We start from the raw sequence: 20,932 nt of genomic DNA, 5'->3' as shown, positions 1-20,932 counted from the left end.
GAGGGAGAAAAAATGAGGCGGTGGAGTGGAGAAAATATCAAGGATTCAAAGTGGGTTGGGCTTGATGGAAGATGATAGGTTGGGCTCTCATTCTTTTCTTGAAAGAAATTAAAAGCTTAAGGCCCAAAAAAATTAAAGTCCACTCATAAAATGTTTGAATGCTTAATTAAACAAATATGCAATGCATATAAATTTAATTACTAAATTTACAAATGCTTTTGTAAATCATTTTTTTGTTGGAATTAAAATAAATTCTTTTTCCTCAATCCGGCGTGAATCATCTTAAATCTAAGTTCAAAATTATTCTAAACTTAGCTCGAGGAAACGGGGTATTACATCAAGACCCTACCTTTCTTTTCTTTTAACAGTTATGCAACAAAAATATATAAACACACAAAAACATGAACATGAATTTGGGTTTAAAGATCGAAAAGTGAAGTGAAGAAGCAGGGGAGTTAAAGGTGAAACCTTTAGAGTTTGATCAAATTTCGATGGTCAGCTGCTTGAAATCGATGGGCTGCTGTTGTTGAAGCTCGGCATTTGAAGCTCAGTCCGGGAGAAAACGAGATAGAGAAGTGAGTGATTTGAGAGAGAAGGATTTGGTGCAGCAGCGGAGGAGATGTATATTTGAAGAGGGAGAAATAGTGAGGCGGTTGTGGTGGAAAAATAACTTGGTGAAGATGGGTTGGGCTTTCATTTTTATTACTCAATGTAATTAAAACATAAGGCCCAAATTGAGAAATTAAATCTCAACACACATAAATGCTTGAATGCTTAATTAAATAAATATGCAATGCATATAAATTTAATTACTAAATTTACAAATGCTTTTGTAAATCATTTTTGTTGGAATTAAAATAAATTCTTTTTTTTCTCTATCCGGCGTGAATCATCTTAATTCTAAGTTCAAAATTATTCTAAACTTAGCTCGAGGAAAACGGGGTATTACATCCCTCTCTCCTTATAAAAATTCCGTCATCGGAATTACATATCTGGTATTCTAGCTTGTGATACTAGTCGTTCGTTTCATTCAACTCTTTTGTGGCCTTTTCCATCCTGTGATAGTTTCATTTCTTGACGAGAACAATATTATTGTCTCGTAAAACTTGAACCTTGCGATCAAGTATCTAGACTGATTTTTCTTCATAACTTAGGTCCTGGCTAGGACTACTTTATCTTGCTTAATCACATGTTTTCTTAATTGCGAGATGCAATACGTATTGTATACGTCCACAATACTTGGTGGCAGAGCCAACTTATAGTCTTCAATTGACGAGATGCGTATGCTATCACTTTCTGATTTTGCATCAACACGCAACCCAATCCTAATTTCGAGGCATTAGTGTACACCACGAATTCTTCATTCTTTTCTGGTATTGCTAACACTGGTGCAGTAGTCAGCCTAGTCTTGAGTTCCTTAAAACTTGGTTTACAAGCTTCGGACCAAACATGCTTAGTCCCTTTTCTCAAAAGCTGAGTCATTGGCCTAGCCAATTTCAAGAATTCTTCGATGAAACTTCTGTAATAACCTGCTAGACTGAGAAAACTTCTGATCTCATTGTCGTTTGATGGTGCCTTCCATTCCTTGACTGCTTCGACCTTGGCGGGGTCTACTTTGATTCCTTCAGTCAACACTATGTGACCGAGAAACATAACTTCCTTTAACCCAAATTCACGCTTGTTGAATTTGGTAAACCATCTCTCATTGGGCAGGGTTTTAGGTATGATGCGTAAGTGCTCTTCATGTTGTTCTCCGGTCTTAGAGTATATGAGGATGTCGTCAATAAACACTAAGACAAAACTATCAAGATACTAGTGGAATACTCTGTTCATTAGGTCCATGAAAACGGCTGGGGCATTCGTTAATCCAAAAGGCATCACGGCGAACTCGTAATATCCGTAACGCGTTCGAAACGCTGTCTTTGGGATGTCTTCTCTTTTCATCCTGAGTTGGTGGTAACCAAATCTTAGGTCAATCCTGGAAAACATACCGGCTCCTCTCAACTGATCAAACAGGTCGTCTATCCTCGGAAGAGAATATCTATTCTTATGAGCTTGCTTCAACTTCTTATAATCAATACACATCCTTAGTGTATCATCTTTTCTTTTGACATCTTGAATTAGTGCTCCCCATAGTGACATACTATGTTGCATGAAACTAGGTCTGGTGAAAATTTGGTAATTCATTGGGAAAAATATCTTTGTACTCTCAAATCAGTTGAACTTCCTTAATTGTTTCCTTCGTCCTAAGTCTCCTTCTTAGATTGACTAAGGAATTCTAACATCAAACTTTTCTCATCATCTTGGTAACTTTCACTTCAAAGCTTAATGGCACTCCTTCTGCCATGTAAACTCATTTTCTCATTATTGTCCACAATGTGGACCACATATTGACAGCTGGTTGAAAACTTCATCATACTTACTATCTGCTCCAGTTCTTCGCTTGGGATTCCAAAAATCGCTTTGATTACCAAAACTATTGTGAGAACTATATAGTGCGAGTCTATATATTGGGATGATGCTCTTCCTTGAGATAAAAAATCTTAATTGACAATCACCGAGATCTTAGTCATGTGGGCTGGCCAAACCCAACAAAACGAATCACTCAGTCAAATGGGATCTTCGCCCCCAATCATGTCAACTTCTTATTCATGTAAGGCTCTTTTCAAACTTCTAACTTAACATACTTACTAATAAGCACTTCATCATAAGTCACTGATACCATGAAAGTCCATTCTATGCCATTCTAGCAAAGCTATCACGACTAACATCATAATCATAAGCAACATAAGTTCTTATGTGAAAATCTTAATCTCACCGCTATTGAAATAGCTCAAGTGAATCCTTAGTCTTAAGGCATTGCCTCTATGTTGTAACATATCTATGTTAAACATTTCTATTTTACCAATCCTTACTTAAATCGATCAAGCGGTGCTATCACGACTAACATTCTCAAGGCATTCTTTGGTGGTACTCAAACGGTTTATAAGAGGACACATCCTTCTAATCGTATAGGCAGCTAGCCTAAAACGACAACATAAAGCTTTCTCATTCATTCATTCATACATACATACTTACATACATACATATATACATACATACTTCTGTTTCTTTTGCAACCTTAACATATATGGACATTTAAAGTCCCTTTCATGAAAACTTTGCTTGTGCCGGAAAGATTCAAGGAATCTAACTCGACCATACATTCATTGATTCGTTAAGGGCTCGGGTTGTCCCAAATACGAAACTATCGTTAAGGGTTCAGGTAGTCCCTAACACGATACTTGCTTATCTTATCGTTAAGGGCTCGGGTTGTCCCAAACATGATACTTAGCTGGTTATATGGGTCGGAGACCCAAAATAACAATATGAACGCGATTAGCAATTCATAACTTATAGCATATGGAAAGCGGTAAGCAATTCACATAGCATCATAAACATAAGGCGCACATTTTCTTGAAAACTTTCGTAACATCTGAAATACATATGTATATATTTTTTGAAACTATTGTCGTACCTTGGTTGCGGCAGTGTGACGGCGAGCTGAGGGCTACTGACATTATTAGAAGTCTAGAGATACTATTCTAGACTCGACATCAAAAAGCTTTATGGTTATCAGAGACATGAAAGAAAACTTATGCTCTGATACCACTCTGTCACACCCCAATTCGTGAATGAATAAATATAATCGAGGTGTGAATAATTCATAGAAATAAACAAGAAACAACCTTGTTAAAACCCGAATAAGATGACAAGTCGGGCTAGTCCCCTTTGGATCACAAGTTTTGTTTCATGCTTCTGACAACCGACATTCATTAGCATAAATCTAGGAGTTTAGAGTCTAAACTCGATCAGGGATATCATTTAATATTGAACATGAAGGTCTTAAGTTGATAAAACAAAAGACAGTTGAAAGCTAGCGTTGCAGCGGAAGTCTTAATAGAATATTGAATCCTAGCCTCCGCTCCGTCCCGTCAGCACCGGCCAGCCAACCTGAAAAACAACACACTCAAGGCTCGACTAGTAGCTTAAATCAAGACTCTACCTTTATTTTCTTTTAACAGTTATGCAACAAAAATATATAAACACACAAAAACATGAACATGAATTTGGGTTTAAAGATCGAAAAGTGAAGTGAAGAAGCAGGGGAGTTAAAGGTGAAACCTTTAGAGTTTGATCAAATTTCGATGGTCAGCTGCTTGAAATCGCTGGGCTGCTGTTGTTGAAGCTCGGCGTTTGAAGCTCAGTCCGGAAGAAAACGAGAGAGAGAAATGAGTGATTTGAGAGAGAATGATTTGGTGCAGCAGCGGAGGAGATGTATATTTGAAGAGGGAGAAATAGTGAGGCGGTTGTGGTGGAAAAATATCTTGGTGAAGATGGGTTGGGCTTGATGTGAAGATGGGTTGGGCTTTCATTTTTATTACTCAATGTAATTAAAACATAAGGCCCAAATTGAGAAATTAAATCTCAACACACATAAATGCTTGAATGCTTAATTAAATAAATATGCAATGCATATAAATTTAACTACTAAATTTACAAATGCTTTTGTAAATTCTTTTTTTTTTTTCTCGATCCGGCGTGAATCATCTTAATTCTAAGTTCAAAATTATTCTAAACTTAGCTCGAGGAAAACGGGGTATTACAGAGCGTGATGCAGCGTTCCATAGAATTTCCAATTCATCTCAAAATTTTATACAAATTTGTGGCGAAAAGGACATAATTATAAAGGAGCTTAACACTGAAATAAGGAGGGGAAAAAAAAAACCCGAAGAAGACATCAAACAATTAATTTAAAGTTTGTTAGAAAATGGAGGTGATTATATGGTGGTTGGAGTGTGGTGAGTGATTTAGAGAAGTGGTGAAGATTAATATTGTGTGTGTAGTGTGTGTAGAATATAGAAATGAATTTTAGAGAGGAGCTCTTGTCTCCAAGAAGGCTATAGAGTGTATTTAATAAGGTGTTTTTCTTATTAGCTTGTTAGCTTCTCTTGCTTGATTACAAATTGTACAAACTCCTATTTATAGGTGTGGATAGAACTCACTAGATCCTCATATGAATCTAAAATTTAATATTAATCTAGATTCTACTTAAGACTTCCTAACCTTGAATATTCTAGAATATTTCTATATTCTACATTAATTTGAAAATATATTTGTATCATTTTATTTATTTTATATTATCAAATTCAATTGAAGAACCTATTTATTTGAAAAATATCTACAAGTGTTGGTTTGCAAGTTTGCTGAAATTTAATAACAACCTTTTATGTATATAGATAATAGATTATGAATTATGAAGTTTAATATAAATTTAATGTGAAATTTAATAACCACCTTTTATCTAGATATTCTCTGGATAAGTTCAATAAAATATTAATGTAGTAACAATGATAAGATAATATATGAATGGAGATTAAACCTTTTATTTAGACTAGCAGAAAGAACGTACGTTGTACGTGTAACTATAGTTATTTTATTTGATAATCTATTATTTTAAAAAATCTATTAATTTATTACTTTTATTAGATAATTTATTGAATGGATATATTTATCTATAAGCCTTATCAATAGCTATAGATATATATCACATGATTAATGTTATTTTATTTGATAATTTATTATCTCAAAGAAATTATTAATTCATTACTTTTGTTAGATAATTTATTCGATGGATATATTTATTTATAAGCCCAATCAATAGCTATAGATATATATTACATAGATTTAGTGCAATATGTAATGAATTAATATATTTTTATAAATACATATAATATATAAAATAATTTTAAAATAAAATATGTAGTAAGGGTAAAATTGGCAATCCACAAGTTGTCCTTAGACTGCCTTAGCCTCTTTTTCTATTAGTATAGATATATCATTATCATATTAATGTGGAAATGAAGATTTATTTAAATTTATTTTACACGATCTAATTAAATTGAAGAAATACATAGATTAATATCATTTTCTTTATTTTATATGACAAAATTTAATTATATATCTTATTTATTTAAAATACATTTAATTATCATTTTATTTATTTTATATGTCCAAATTCAATTGAAGAATTAATTTATTTAAAGAACATCTATATTTTTATTTAGGTTTGCGAATATTGAAATCTAATTAATTTTTTATATTAAGAATTATGAAGTTTAATACTCCCTCCGTCCATGAAAGAACTTCCTAGGAGGGAGTGGCACAGGTTTTAAGAAAAAATATTATTGAGTGTATTGAGAGTGAATAAAAGGTAGTTGAGTGTATTGGGAGTGGTGAAAATGTGTTATAATTAATATTGAGAGTTGTGAAAAGTGAAAAGTAAGAGGATTATAAGTGGTGGGGTATAGTCCAAAAATAGGTAGGAAGTTCTTTTGTGGACGTCCCAAAAAGAAAAGATAGGAAGTTCTTTCGTGGACGGAGGGAGTTTTTTTGTAAGTAAGGGGTATTTGTAAGGATGGATGATCAGGAAAAGATGTGGGACCATATGCATGTACTAAAAAGGAAAGTGACATACTCTTTGCGGACGCCCAAAATGTCAATTGTGACATACTTTTTGCGGTAGAAGGGAATAATAAATTAGCCTACATTATTTTTGACCTATTAGGCTAATCTTCAATGATAAATGCCTCCTTACACTATCAGAAATCTCATGTACATTTTCATGAATTGTGTTATTCCTAACGTGTGCGATGCATATTCCTATAATTTGGTGGAATTATAAGGTAGCAAGGGGCTCCGAACGTAAAATATACAAAACTCCTACGTATTCATACTTAATGCATTACACATGTAATACATCTTTGAAATGAATCGCGGAAGATCTTAATTTTTCATTATTCAAAAAGAATTAAGTATGGAAGCTAAAAATAAATGGGACGCTAAAGATTTTGTCAAACTAATGAATTAATTTAGAAAATTAAAATTTTGAAAAAAATATTAATACACTTGAGACTAGACCAAAATTCATGATTACCTAAGAAATGCAAAATTTTTGCCATCCTCGATTGGGTTTTCAATATATCGTTTGAAAACATAGTTGGGTTAACGATATTTTCCCAAACCCAAGTAAAGGTTGCTGGGTTTGGGCTGCATAACAATATGGGATTAGAGTTTGGTAGAGACATATTATAAGTGCAAAAAGTAACTTTGGATGTTTGATAACAGATGCTATATTCATGAGAAAAGAACAAAAAGCCCAAAATAACCTTCTATACTACTCCATAAATCAAAAAAGAAAAAGAAAAAGGAAAAAAAAAAAGCTTGTCTCCCGTTCACCGCCTACCCACTGCCATCACTGCCCATGAATTAATTATTGGAGAGAGTGGAATTAGAAGCTTCAAAGTTCAAACTATCAGAGCCAAATTGTGTAGATTTTGTACAGCAATTACTGATTTTATACTCTCTCTTTCAACAATCGAGAACCACTCTACCAACAATCGACGAGAGCTGTTATTAGAGAGATGAAGGCAGATCTGGTGCGTGAGTGTGTCGTGTGTGTGCTGTCAGCGGCAGAGAGAGGAGTTGGGGGAAGGGAAAAGCGAGACGACAACTCTCGGCTTCAGGCGACGTCGGCGTTCTAGACGGCCGATTTCCGCCGAGCTCGAGAGAAGCAGCGCTGTGCGTGAGTGTGTGAGTGTTGTTAGCGAGACAGAGAGGGAAAGGGAGATAGAAGATGAAGGGGCACCGGGCTGAGGCAGAGCAAAGCCGGCAGCTCGCGCTGCTTCGTCGGTCTTAGGCAACGGCGGTAGAGATGAATTCGTATGTGAATATTTTCAGCATGAGTGCAGAGAAAAGAAGAAGAAAAAATGAGGTTAGAAAGAGATTAATTGAGGGCAATATTGAGAAAGAAAAATAAACTTACCACTCCAGCAACACTAACCGGGGGTCACCCCCTCACCCATTTCCAAGGTGTAACAGTGTTTTAGGCTCGGGCCCTCCCTTAAGTTCGGGCCTCCACTTTTCTGTATTTTACTTATCAAACACGAAAAAATTGCTAGTTTGCTATGCAAACTACCATTAACCATGCTTTCAAACATGCCCTAATAGTCATGCATATTTATGTTTAGTTCACCTCATTGGCATCAGAATGAGTGGAAAACATTTTGATACAACTCAGAGTTGTTTCCAATATTCAAAGAAATCTTTAAGCTAAATAAAGTTCGTGAAATTAAGCTTTACCCAAATTTAATTACTTAATTTAATAAAGCAAGACCTTAACAAAATGAAACATGTGAATTATACATATCTTGTTCATATATCATACTGGTAGTTAGTAGATTGGATGCCATGTTGTTAAACATACATTTCTGCCTCTTGGTGAGTCATAATTTGATGCTTCGTTGTGAGGATTTTGTGTGTTTGATGGTTTATTTGAGTGTACATTGTTTATTGTCGATAACTTATTACTACCTTCTTGTTTTAGCAAATTTTCAGTAATATTGAAGCTTAATTTGACAAAATGATCTAAATAGAAGTTGAAGTTCATTTTACGAGTTCGTGGGCTCAAATCGGATCTAAGACGAGAAAGAATGGGTCATAACAAAATCATTCCGCAAAGCTAAACTAAAATTCTAACAAATTCTTGTCCGAAATTCTCAGAAACCCTTCGACTGAGATTAATCGTGGCAGCCTATTAGTTTCTCTTGCGCATATCATCGATCAAATCGAGCACCACCTTTCCTCTCCAAATTCTATCGACAAACAACAAGTTCAATCTCTCACTTAAACTGTTACCTTCTTGCAGGAATTTCTTGAAGGCTATAACTCCCCTTTTAGCTACAGCAATGAACCCGATCCGTTGGAGATACATACTGCAGATGCAGCTGAAAATGTTATCGAACCACATAAACGCAAAATATAATATAACGCAAAACAGAGACAAAGTTATGCATTGCAAGTTTGTAACTACGCAATCTGCCTTATAACTAATTATACACTGTTGTGGTCTTGATGTGCTCCCACAGATTCTTAGCATCCAGCTTCTCGCATTTATGGATCCGGAGATGCTTGAGGTGCGGCATTCCACCTTCTTCTATATCGATACTACTCAAGTAAAGCATGTTTTTGAGGGAGAGGGCTTCGAGGCAGGGGAACCCATCACACAACACTTTCATGTTCCAACCCTTGTAAGCGTATTCAGATACCTTGAGAAACTGCAGCTTCGGCAGCTTACCCAATTTTGGCATCGGATCCTCAAATAGCTTTGCAATCTTCAATGTAAGGTGAGTAAGATTTGGAGGGAATTTACTCGCATCAGGACATTCGAGCATCCAGCCACCGTACAGTTTGAGTTTAGTGATGCTGCCGAGCTGGGGAATGATGTGTGTTCTGTTCACACAAGCTTGATTGAATTTTAGGTGTAGCTCCACAAGATTCGTCATCTTTTCCAACGACGCTCTCGCCATGCTCAAATCGTTGTTTTCTTCTATTTCGCTCATATATATGCTCAATTCCCGAACATGACGACTTGCCATTAATTTTGGGCTGCATTCTAGCCAATCCTTTAGCCTCATGCCTTTCACACTCTCAATATTTCTCCAATTCTCAATGCTCATTGGTTGGCCCCAGACACTGTATATGTGGAAGTGACGTAGTTTTTCCATTTGCAGTGCAACATTCGGGAACACTATGAGCTCATTCTCTAGATCAAGAACCTCGAGGTTTTTTAAGTCATTCAACCAGCTTGGGAGCTCCAGTACGCAATCCATCAAATATTGTGGTCTGTGTATTCTCAAGTACTTCAATCCAATCAATAGTCGAAAAGAGTCGGGCAATCTTTGAAACGCAAAGCCGTCAAGGTCAAGCATCTTAAGGAGTTGAAAGCGCTTCCAGTAACGAGATGGTGTAGTCAAATAAAATTTACTACTATCACCATTGACGTTAAGTAGGAAAAGAGAGCGAAGATGCTTATTCTGACCCCGCGAGAAGGCCTCGAGGTTTTTGCCATAGACAACACGATGACGAGGTTTATATGAGGATTGTGATGAAGAACCCTCCTCCCCCTTTACAATCTCCAAGCCTATTTCCTCCTTTGCTTTTCTTAAACATACCTCGCGAAGAAGATCATGGAGGCGACAAGTCCTTACCCGATTATCAATGGTTAGATTCTCAACTTGAAGCATGCTTCGATTGATCAACTCATTTAAACAACCTCTTGCTATCTCATGTGTTGTTCTGGTTCCTTCCTGTTGGATCAAGCCTTGTCCAACCCATATATTTATCAGCCTTTTTGCAGGGATGGTAGAGTCTTCCTTGAAAAAAGCTAAGCACAAGAAGCATGATTTCAGCTGCGGAGACAAATTGTGATAACTCAACTCCAAAATTGTTGGTACGCTGCTTTCAGTCCTTTCCAAATAAGAGTTTATTTGGTTAAGAACTTGTTCCCACATGCACCCACTATTGCTTTGTGTTTCCCTGAGTAGCCCTCCTACCACACTGATAGCTAATGGTAGACCATGACATTTTTCCACGATTTGTCTGCCTATGCTCTCAAACTCTTCTGGATATTTTCCATTAGTGTTTCTAATGAATGCATTCTTCAACAGCAACTCCCAGCCCTTCTCGCGATCTAGAAGCTTCATCATGTGCACATATTGATCATACTTTGTAACAATCTTGTTGCGAGTCGTAACCAATAATCTACTTGTTTTATCTGTGAAAGAAGAGGTAATTAAGTATAAGAACATGAGTTGAGAGACGAGGGATTGGAGCCCAAAGTTTTTACACCGATAATAACTTTGGTTGTTTTGCAAATGTAGGGCAAAATTTTTCGGTTTCCAATTGTAGGAAAAAATTTCAAAAATTCAGCATAAGTATGACAAATTGAGCCCGAAAAAATAATTTGTCCTGCGATTACAAGCCCTATTTTTTTTTCCTACATTTACAAAATTGTCAAAGTTATGGGCCTAAAAAAGGAAACGAGGAAAGATAATTTTTAAAAAATTTAATGTTTAAATAAATATAACTTTTACATTTTGAATCAAATATTTACATAAAATATATCAAATTAAAGCTCTTATTTGATATGCATATTAACTATTTTTTAATTAGTCGAATTTCACATTTAAAAAGAAACAAAACACAAAATAAAAACATAATAAAGGATATAAAAAGAAAAAATACTTTTAGAAATAAGGAATATATTTTAGGCCCGTAACTTTGGCCGTTTTGCAAATGTAGGATAATTTTTTAGGGCTTGCAATTGCAGGACAAATTGTTTTTTCAGGCTCAATTTATCCTACTTATGTCGAATTTTTGAAAATTTTCACTACAATTGTAAGTCCAAAAAATTTTGTCCTACATTTGCAAAACAGCCAAAGTTACTGTCTTTTCTCAGGGATTCGTTCAGTCTTACAAAGAACATGAATACTAAGTATATTTTGCATTTCAAGTTATGTATGCAACAATATTTATCATTTTCAAGTTTTTTTAATCAAGTATTGGGTCATTTAAAAAAAATTATATGATCATACACTAAAACTAAAGAACAACCAATATATTTAGGGCTAGCTAGCTCGTTTGGCTGACAATATAAATTAAGCTTGATATGTTTAATTGAGATGTCTTGATATTGTATAAGATAAAACTAAAGTATCAATGTTATGTTTGATTATATGTATTAAATTATCTGTTTTATAAATAAATTATAGTAGGAGAGTGAAATTATGGTAGTTTAATCTATTATTAATTAAATTAATAAATAATATGATTAGGTTTTATATTACATGTCGCACCTAGAAGATGGTATATTTAGAATCTCAAAAATCTATATAATACATATCAAACTCTAGCTTTATAAAGGACCTCGTGTTTTGAAGCAAACATGATACTCCCACCGTCCTTTTAAAAGTGACTAATTTCTTTTGGACGCGGAGATTAAAAAGAAGGTGTACAAATTGGATAAAAGTGACATGGTCCACACCTTTCCAAAAATCAAATGTTGTCTTTTATGAAAATTGGCCACTTTTAGCGGGACATGCCAAAATGAAAACGAGCTACTTTAGTGGAACAAAGTGAGTATTAGAACGTCATAGGTATATTATACTCCCTAATCACCCTCATCAAACAAACCCAAGTGTTATATATATATATATATATATATATATATATATATATATATATATAGGGGGGCGCTCCAATGAGACCCCCTAATTTTAGTGAGATCTATGGCACGATCTGGTGCGTTTATTTTATCAATCCTATGCCTGATATTGTATCTGGAGGGTGATTTTTTTTCGCAGGGTTCGAATCCTGGAGGGAGCATGATATTTTAAATTTTGTTATTCATCAGTATATACTGCATTGTTCATCAGTATATACGGCCATGTTCATCAGTATATATGTCTTATTCATTACGAATTTTTTAAATTTTATTTTTCATCAGTATATACATCTTGTTCATTATATATACGTTTTGTTCATTAGTATTATATGTCTTATTCATTGTCCTAGTGTTTCACGAAAAATAGGGGGTCTCACTGGAGCGCGCCCCTATATATATATATATATATATATATAGGGTGTGGTTCTAGAGAGAACTACATTATTTGTGAGAACCATCAAATCTAATGCATTCACTGTAAAAATTAATGCATTCGCTTTTAAAATTAATGCACTCAAAAAAATAAAAAAAATTGCTCACTTCAGGATTCGAACCCAGGATCTGCATTCATCCAACAAGATGATACATCCACCGTAGATCTTGATAATCGAATGGCTGGAAATGGTTCACCGTTCTTTTTTTATTTAAGGTTCTTTCTTGAACCTCTCCATACATATATATATATATATATATATATATATATATATATATATCTATATAGGGTTGAGTTCAACAGAGAATTATCTTTTTCGAGAGAACGAACAAATCTATATAATTTACGAACAGATCAACATAAGTAATGAACAGACGTATTTAATAAAAATATAGAAAAACTCGCCACCAGCAGGATTCGAACCCGGGGCAAATTGTTGTTCATGCGGTACATTGATCTGTTCATTAAAACTATAGATCTGTTCGTTTTTATTTTGCGAATTCTCTATTCTCCACAATATTTAGCTTCTCTGTTGAACCCTTCTATATATATATATATATATATATATATATATATATATATATATATATATATATATATATATATGGAAGGGCTAAAATAAGAGCATTTCTTAAGGTATAAAATAAGAATCATTTTCAGCCCTTAGATCATCAAGATCTACGGTTGATTCGTAATCCTGTTGGATGGATTTATGGTCCTGAGTTCGAATCCCAAAGGTAGCAAAAATTTATTTTTCACAATTCATACCTTTATACAACGAATTCATACGTGTTTTACATAAAATTCATACTTTAAAAATTGCTCTTATTTCTTTTATGTATATATATATATATATATATATATATATATATATATATATATATAGAGGGCGGTTATTCAATAAACCACCCTTATTTTAAGAATTACGAACCAGCAAAAATGCATGAATTTTATGTATAACACGCATGAATAAACTGTATAAATGCATGAATTGCGAAAAATAATTTTTTGCTACCTTTGGGATTCGAACTCAGGACCATAAATTTATCCAACAAGGTGATGAATCAACCGTAGATCTTGATGATCTAAGGGCTGAAAATGGTTCCTAATTTATATTTTAAGAAGCGTTCTTATTTTAGCCTTCCCCTATATATATATATAGGGGGCCGCTCCAATGAGACCCCCTAATTTTAGTGAGATCTAGGGCACGATCTGGTGCGTTTATTTTATCAATCCTATGGCTGATATTGTATCTGGAGGGTGATTTTTTTCGCAGGGTTCGAATCCTAGATGGAGCAGAATATTTTAAATTTTGTTATTCATCAGTATATACTGCATTGTTCATCAGTATTTACGGCCCTGTTCATCAGTATATATGTTTTATTCATTACGAATTTTTTAAATTTTATTTCTCATCAGTATATGTATCTTGTTCATTAGATATATGTTTTGTTCATTAGTATTATACGTCTTATTTATTGTACTCATGTTACACGAAAAATAGGGGGTCTCATTGGAGCGCGCCCATATATATATATATATATATATATATATATATATATATATATATATATATATATAGGGTAGGGTTAATATAAAAACCCCTCTTAGGATGAAAACTAGGAACCAATTTAAAGCCATTGATTTAAATAAAATAGAGGGCTGAGATTAAACTACAGATGCACAATTTCGATTGCATAGATGCACAGTTTCAATTGCATAGATGCACAATTTCGATTTGCTTGAGTATTTTGTATTGTTGGTTTCAATTGCATAAATTGCATATTTTTTAAGTGCACAGTAAAATATAATAGATGCACAGTTTCTTTTGTTGAATAAATCCTAACCATTAGATCTAATATTTAAAAGGTCAAGATTAGGTTCCTAGTTCTCATTTTAACAGAGGTTTTTATTAGAACCTCTTCCTATATATATATATATATATATATATATATATATATATATATATATAAGTAAAGAGTACTCTAGATCTGTTTTGTATTTATCATTCCAAAAAGTACAATAAATCTAAGTAAAATAGTAATTATCTTTCATATTTGGTATCTAAATGCTTTATTTAAACGAATTATTACATGTCATTGTAAAACTAGTATTAACCTCTTATAACATAAATTAGTTCAATATAATTTGGGTAATTGGTGTATAAATACATGAACTTCACTCACTTTTTGATATTTATGGTATTTAACATGAATTTTAAATCCTAGGTATAAATACATGAACTTATTCATTTTTTGGTATTTAACATGAACTTTAATCTTATTCAATTTTTGACTAGTTTTTTATCTTTCCCAAATTAAAGCTGACTTGTAATGCCTGAATCTTAACGTGGACAATTGGCATCTGGCGAGCTTGCAGAAGCACCCGATGAGGAACCCATCGATGTTGGCTGTGAAATCCTCAAACCTTAATGAACGAAATTCTGAATTTGGCTTTCTGAATGACAAAATTCGTTTTCTGAAATCCTCAAATCTTAAAGACGAAATTGGCTTTCTTAATTTGTGAAATTTGTAGACAAATTTATATCGTTTACTTTTCTATTTTAGTTTTGGGTTATTTTCCTCCGACCAAAAACAAAGTCGTCGTATTTCAGTGCCAAATTGTCCACGTCAAGATTCAAGCATTCAAAGGCAGCTTTAATTTGAAAAAAAATGAAAAACGAGTCAAAATTAAATAAGTTTAAAGTTGATGTATTTATAACTAAGTTTTAAAGTTCATGTTAACTAACAGAAAGCGAATAAGTTCATGTATTTATGGCTAGCTAGGATTTAAAGTTTAAGTTAAATACCAAAAAATGAGTAGAGTAAAAAATGAGTAAAGTTCATGTATTTATACACCAATTAACCATATATTTTTCTAAACTAATTGAATTTTTTAAGGGATAATTGCAATTTAGTATTTTAAAATAATTGATTTAAACTTATATAAACATTATAAGTTAAAGTCATAAAATTATAATTCTATTAACTTAGTGTCTCATTAAATAGAACACCAAGAAGACGAAAAATTACATGCAAACCTAAAACCTTTGTTGGTAGTCTAGCGGATTCTAATATGATTAATAATGACTATCACTCGTAATTCTAAAATCAAATTGAGAAAACAATTAATAGTAATTTAAATGGATAAAGAAATCTAATTAATGGAACATCATTGATTATATTATCTTAATTAATGAAATTAAATATAATCCTAAAATAATGTTATTTTTTTCCGAAGTATAATATTCCATCCACCCCCAAAATATTCTATAAAAACATTCATTTTTCTTTTTTGAATATTATCGCTTCACAAACCCCTTACTTTTTATTCCTATTTTCTCAACTTATTTACAATTTTACCATATCGCTTACTAGGGTTGCCACCGGTTCAGGAACCGCCGGTTCCGGGCCCGAACCGGCGGTTCAAGTTCAAAAATTTCATGAACCTGAACCGGCCCGCCTAAAATTTGAAGGGCCGGTTTTCGGACCCTGAACCGGCGGTTCCGGGCCGGGCCAAAAACCGGCGGTTCACGGGCTTTTCCTTTTTTTTTTTTTTTTAAATTGTATTCTTTTTTATGAAATTAAATGATTTGTGATGAAATTTCAAAAATTTTTACTCTACAAGTGTTGAAAATTTTTGAAATTACTCAACTTAAATAATATTTTAATTTTAATCAAATGTAACTTCTCTATTTATAGTATCGACCAAAAAAAAACTTCTCTATTTATAGTGTACTACACATTGTAGAGAATCATACATTTTTTAATGTGAGATAATTTCAAATTAATGTAGCTTCACTATTTATAGTGTACTACACATTGTAAAGAATCCTACATTTTTCAATGTGGGATAATTGCAACTTATTGTAACTTGACTAGCTTCACTATTTATAGTGTACTACACATGGTAGAGAATGTTACATTTTTCAATGTGGGATAATTTCAACTTAATGTAGTTTCACTATTTATAGTGTACTGCACATTACAAAGAATTTTATATTTTTCAATGTTGGATCACTCAACTTAAATAATATAGTAAAATATAAATATATGTTGCATTTTTCAACACTTTTAAGTTATTAAAATTTTAACACTTGTAGGTTATTATATTATTTAAGATTTTTAAGTTGAGTAATTTCAAAATTATTAAAGTTAAGTATATACATACGCAAAATTTAAAAAATACAACATATATTTATAAGTTATTATATAATTTATATATCGATAAGTTTTTTTTTTGACATTTGGGAGAGGTGGAGCAATGGGGTTTGATCCATAGACCTTATAAATTATAAGTTATATATTTATAAATTATAAGTTATAAGTTATATATTTATAAGTTATATATTACATGAATATAAGTTATATATTTATAAGTTAAGTTGAATTCCACATTGAAAAATGTAGGATATGAATTTAATTTTAAAAAAAATTAAAAATTCGGCTGGAACCGACGTTCAAGGTCGAACCGCCGGTTCAGGGTCGAAATATATGTGAACCTAAACCGGCCCTTAACGTTTGGCGGTTCGGCCCTGAACCGGCACGGTGGTCAACGGTCCGGGCCGGAACCGTTGACCACCGGACCGGTTCAGGGTCGAACCGCCGGTTCCGGTTGGCCCTTGGCACCACTATCGCTTACAACAAATTCTTTATTTTTTATCCTCACAACTTTATTTCTCCCTCCGTCCACGAATTAAAGCCCTACTTGCACTTAAATTTTTGTCCATCAATTAAAGCCCTATTGTGTTTTATGTACCTTTTTACTCTTCTTCTTTTCCTATATTTACTACCATTTGCCAGTAATGGACCCACCTTACAACAATTTTATCATTTTTATATTTTATATTTATTACACTTTATCACTAGTGGACCCACCACACAACACCTTTAACACTTTAGTCAACTACTTTATCACTTTAGTCAACTACCCTTATATTTCCTCCACAACATCTTTTTCAGTTTTCTTAGTCTTCGTGCCCACCCTCAAATGAGGCTTTAATTCGTGGACGGAGGGAGTACATGGCTCGACACAAACTCCTTATTTTTTTATTCCTTACATTACTCTTAAATTGAATAATACTCCCCCATCCACGAGAGAACTTGCTGACACGGAGTGATTTAAGAAAAAAGTTGTTGAGTGTATTGAGAGTGGAGAAAAAGTTATTGAGTGTATTGAGAATGATAAAAATGTGTTTTAATTAGTATTGTGAGCGGTAAAAATATGAAAAATTAAGGATAATGAGATATTTATAAGTGATTAAGTATAGTCCAAAAATAGATAAGAAGTTCTTTTGTGAACGTCCCAAAAAGGATAAGTAGGAAGTTCTCTCGTGGACGGCGGTAGTATAAGAGATGTATGATATAGCATAACAACAAGCACAAGCTAATAAAGGAAAAATTGAATGGTTACCTTGTTGATTTGGGAAAGCACTCATGAGAGATTCTAAATGTTCCTTCTCCCAGACATCATCCAGAACAATGAAATATGATTTGCCATCCAATTCCTTATGAAGCATTTGTTTAAGCTCCTCTTGGACAAATAGTGTATCCTTAATCGACTCCTCCAATTTCTTTATTTCGTCAAGCAGCTTCTGTTTGTCTTGATGAGACCTTTGCAGCTGGAAGATAAGCTGTTTGATCGTCTCCTGTGGTGTAAATTCACTCGACACCACAACCCAGCCACGGCTGTCAAATCGACCCAAGACGTCGCAGTGGTTGTATACTGCTCGGGCAAGTGTAGATTTGCCTATCCCACCCATACCCTCTAACACCGCAATCGAAAGCCCCATCCTCTCCTCATTAAGAATTGATTCTTCTAGCAGTTTTTTCACATCCTCTTCCACGCCCACCAGGTGTTCGTCGGTTTTCAAAGGAGACAACCGCCGCCGTGATTCAACTTGCAATCTCCACCCTGAGTCCGCCGTCGCCTCCTTGCCAAAATCTTTAATGCCATACCTCTCGCGGCTCTTGTCAATGGCGTCGATCTTAGCAAGGATTGATTCAATCTCATCCCCAATTCTGTTGAGCTCGTACATACGCCTCGCGAACCTAGTGCATCGTTTGAGAAGCCCCTTACTCTTCGAGTTCTCAACGTTGATGAGGAACATCTCGATGGTATCTTCGGCATCCTGAGCCACCTCTCTGATCTCCGATATCCAATTTTGCACATTCTTGTCTTCAAATTGCTTTTTGTTGGCGTCTTCCAGAAAGCATTGCATCCTCTTGAGCTCGGCTTTCAGCGACTCCACCTTTCCCTCGACGCCTCGTAGGAATTTCACCTTCTGGATGAGCTGATCGCCCAGCAATTCCACCAAAGATGAGATCGCCGCTTCTGCCATGTTGATGTCGATCGATCTCTTGATTTCAGAAAAATGCTCTTTTTAAGTGTTGTTCAAAGTTGGAAATGGTAAGTAAAACAAAAAAGTCACACATTAAATATATATGATAGTGCCGCTAACAGGGTATGGTTCCATGGAGAATGATATATATTGAGACAGTGAAGAAAAATGAATAAATCAATAAATTTTATGAATAAACAATATAACTGATGAACAAATAAAATGTATCTATTTAATATGGTAAAAATCTCGCAGGCATTCATCATTCTCTAAATATATAACATTTTTCATGCAATCTTTCTTGCCACTAACATAAAATATTTATGAAAATCGAAAATCGAATCAAGGCCCTCCCAAAAAAAAAAAAAAATTGGTTTGATTAACCATTAAAAAAAAATCAACGTTTCGATTTTCTGTCAATTTGATATTTCTATGTCTGAATTGAATCGAAATAACCGAATTAGCACATTTTATTTTTTAAATAATATTTCTTTCAACTAATATATAATAGACAAGTTCCTACTATTTTTTTGTATTTTGTTATTATTATTATAGATCTAGGGCTTGTTGAACATCACTTATTAGACTGGTAGGTTTTGAAAATGATTATAATTAATAATTTTTTTGCATAAAAAAATAAAGATTCGGAAAATTTAAGTAACTTATTATTGTGGTTTGGTTAACCAAAATTTCAGTTTGTTTCAATTGTTTTCTCATAATTTCGGTTATCAAGCCAACATAGAACGGGATAACCGAATACTCAATCTGAATTACCACTCAATTATTACCTAATTAATATTAGATTTTTTTTAATATTAAATTTCAAAAATGGCTTGTTTTGGTGATGGTGACGAGTCATGAGTTGATATAACATGTCGGGGATAAGGAGAGTCTCTGTGCATAGTGCGCATGATGGAGTGTGGGCCCTGCCCCTGCAAATAAAGATCACTTGGTTTCAATCATGGAATGAAAAATGGTACTCCTTCCGTCCATGAAAGAACTTCCTAGGAGGGAGTGACATGAGTTTTAAGAAAAAATATTGTTAAGTGTATTTAAAATGGATAAAAGGTAATTTAGTGTATTGAGAGTGGTGAAAAAGTGTTATACTAATTAATATTGAGAGTTGTGAAAAGTGAAAAGTAAGAGGATTATAAATGGTGGGGTATAGTCCAAACATAGGTAGGAAGTTCTTTTGTGGACGTCCCAAAAAAGAAAGATAGGAAGTTCTTTCGTGGACGGAGGGAGTATATGTTGATGTTTTATTTATTCATTAATTTCAGGACATACATATATCATGGAGACGTGAAAAGAAAATGAAAATGCATTGTCTGAAAAATGAAAATCATACAGGGTGTAAAGGAAGTAATATGCCAAAATAGTCACCATTTTTTGGAGAGGGACATGAGCTTAATTATTGAGGTCAGTGGTCGACAAAGATAAAGTAGATTCATTTTTGAAATTTCCATCTATCCATATACGAAAACACTTACATCAGATATTAGCAGTGGCTCGTTTGGTGTTTGGTGCATATGATTAAGGTGTATAATATACGTATGACATTCTAATATTTTATTTGTTAAGAAGTAATACGAAATACATGACCGTTTATAAATCAAATGTCGAAAATATTATATTGATTTGAGAGATTCTGTATATCACCTATGGAGGTGGTATACATAATACAAATAATAATTATAACTATTAACTTTATATACTATTAATACATTATACTAAATAACATATTATATTTTACAACTATTTAAATGCATTTTACCAAATATGACACATATAGTAAAAGATACCCTGATAAAACATATAACGCCTTATTTCATACCTCGTACAAAACGAGCCCTAGTAGTACGATTAGTAGTACTAGGAATTCAAAGTTTTTTTTAGGCCTTGTAACTTTGGTTATTTTGCAAATGTAGGAAAAAACATTATCAGCTTGCAATTACATGACAAATTGAGCTCAATCGCCGATTTTTTAAAAATTTGTCCTGCAATTGCAAGCCCAAAAAAAATTTGTCCTACGTTTACAAAACAACTCAATTAAAAT

The 20,932-nt window shown here is 33.5% G+C and overlaps 1 protein-coding gene across 1 annotated transcript; it reads right to left on the bottom strand.

Annotated features, from left to right (window-relative positions):
• Positions 1–8,772: 8,772 nt before the first annotated feature.
• On the bottom strand, positions 8,773–19,153 carry LOC131017503 (disease resistance protein RPH8A-like). The gene is made up of 2 exons (XM_057946259.1): positions 17,949–19,153; positions 8,773–10,654 (listed from the first exon to the last, which is right to left on the bottom strand). The coding sequence occupies exons 1-2, from the start codon at positions 18,874–18,876 to the stop codon at positions 8,928–8,930; spliced, it is 2,655 nt and encodes an 884-aa protein (XP_057802242.1). The 5' UTR covers positions 18,877–19,153; the 3' UTR covers positions 8,773–8,927.
• Positions 19,154–20,932: the final 1,779 nt, after the last annotated feature.

Source organism: Salvia miltiorrhiza, chromosome 3 (assembly GCF_028751815.1).
Source record: "Salvia miltiorrhiza cultivar Shanhuang (shh) chromosome 3, IMPLAD_Smil_shh, whole genome shotgun sequence".
Classification (NCBI taxonomy): domain Eukaryota; kingdom Viridiplantae; phylum Streptophyta; class Magnoliopsida; order Lamiales; family Lamiaceae; genus Salvia; species Salvia miltiorrhiza.
The sequence above is the reverse complement of the archived record's forward strand: the minus strand, read 5'-3'. Positions and strand labels throughout refer to the sequence as shown.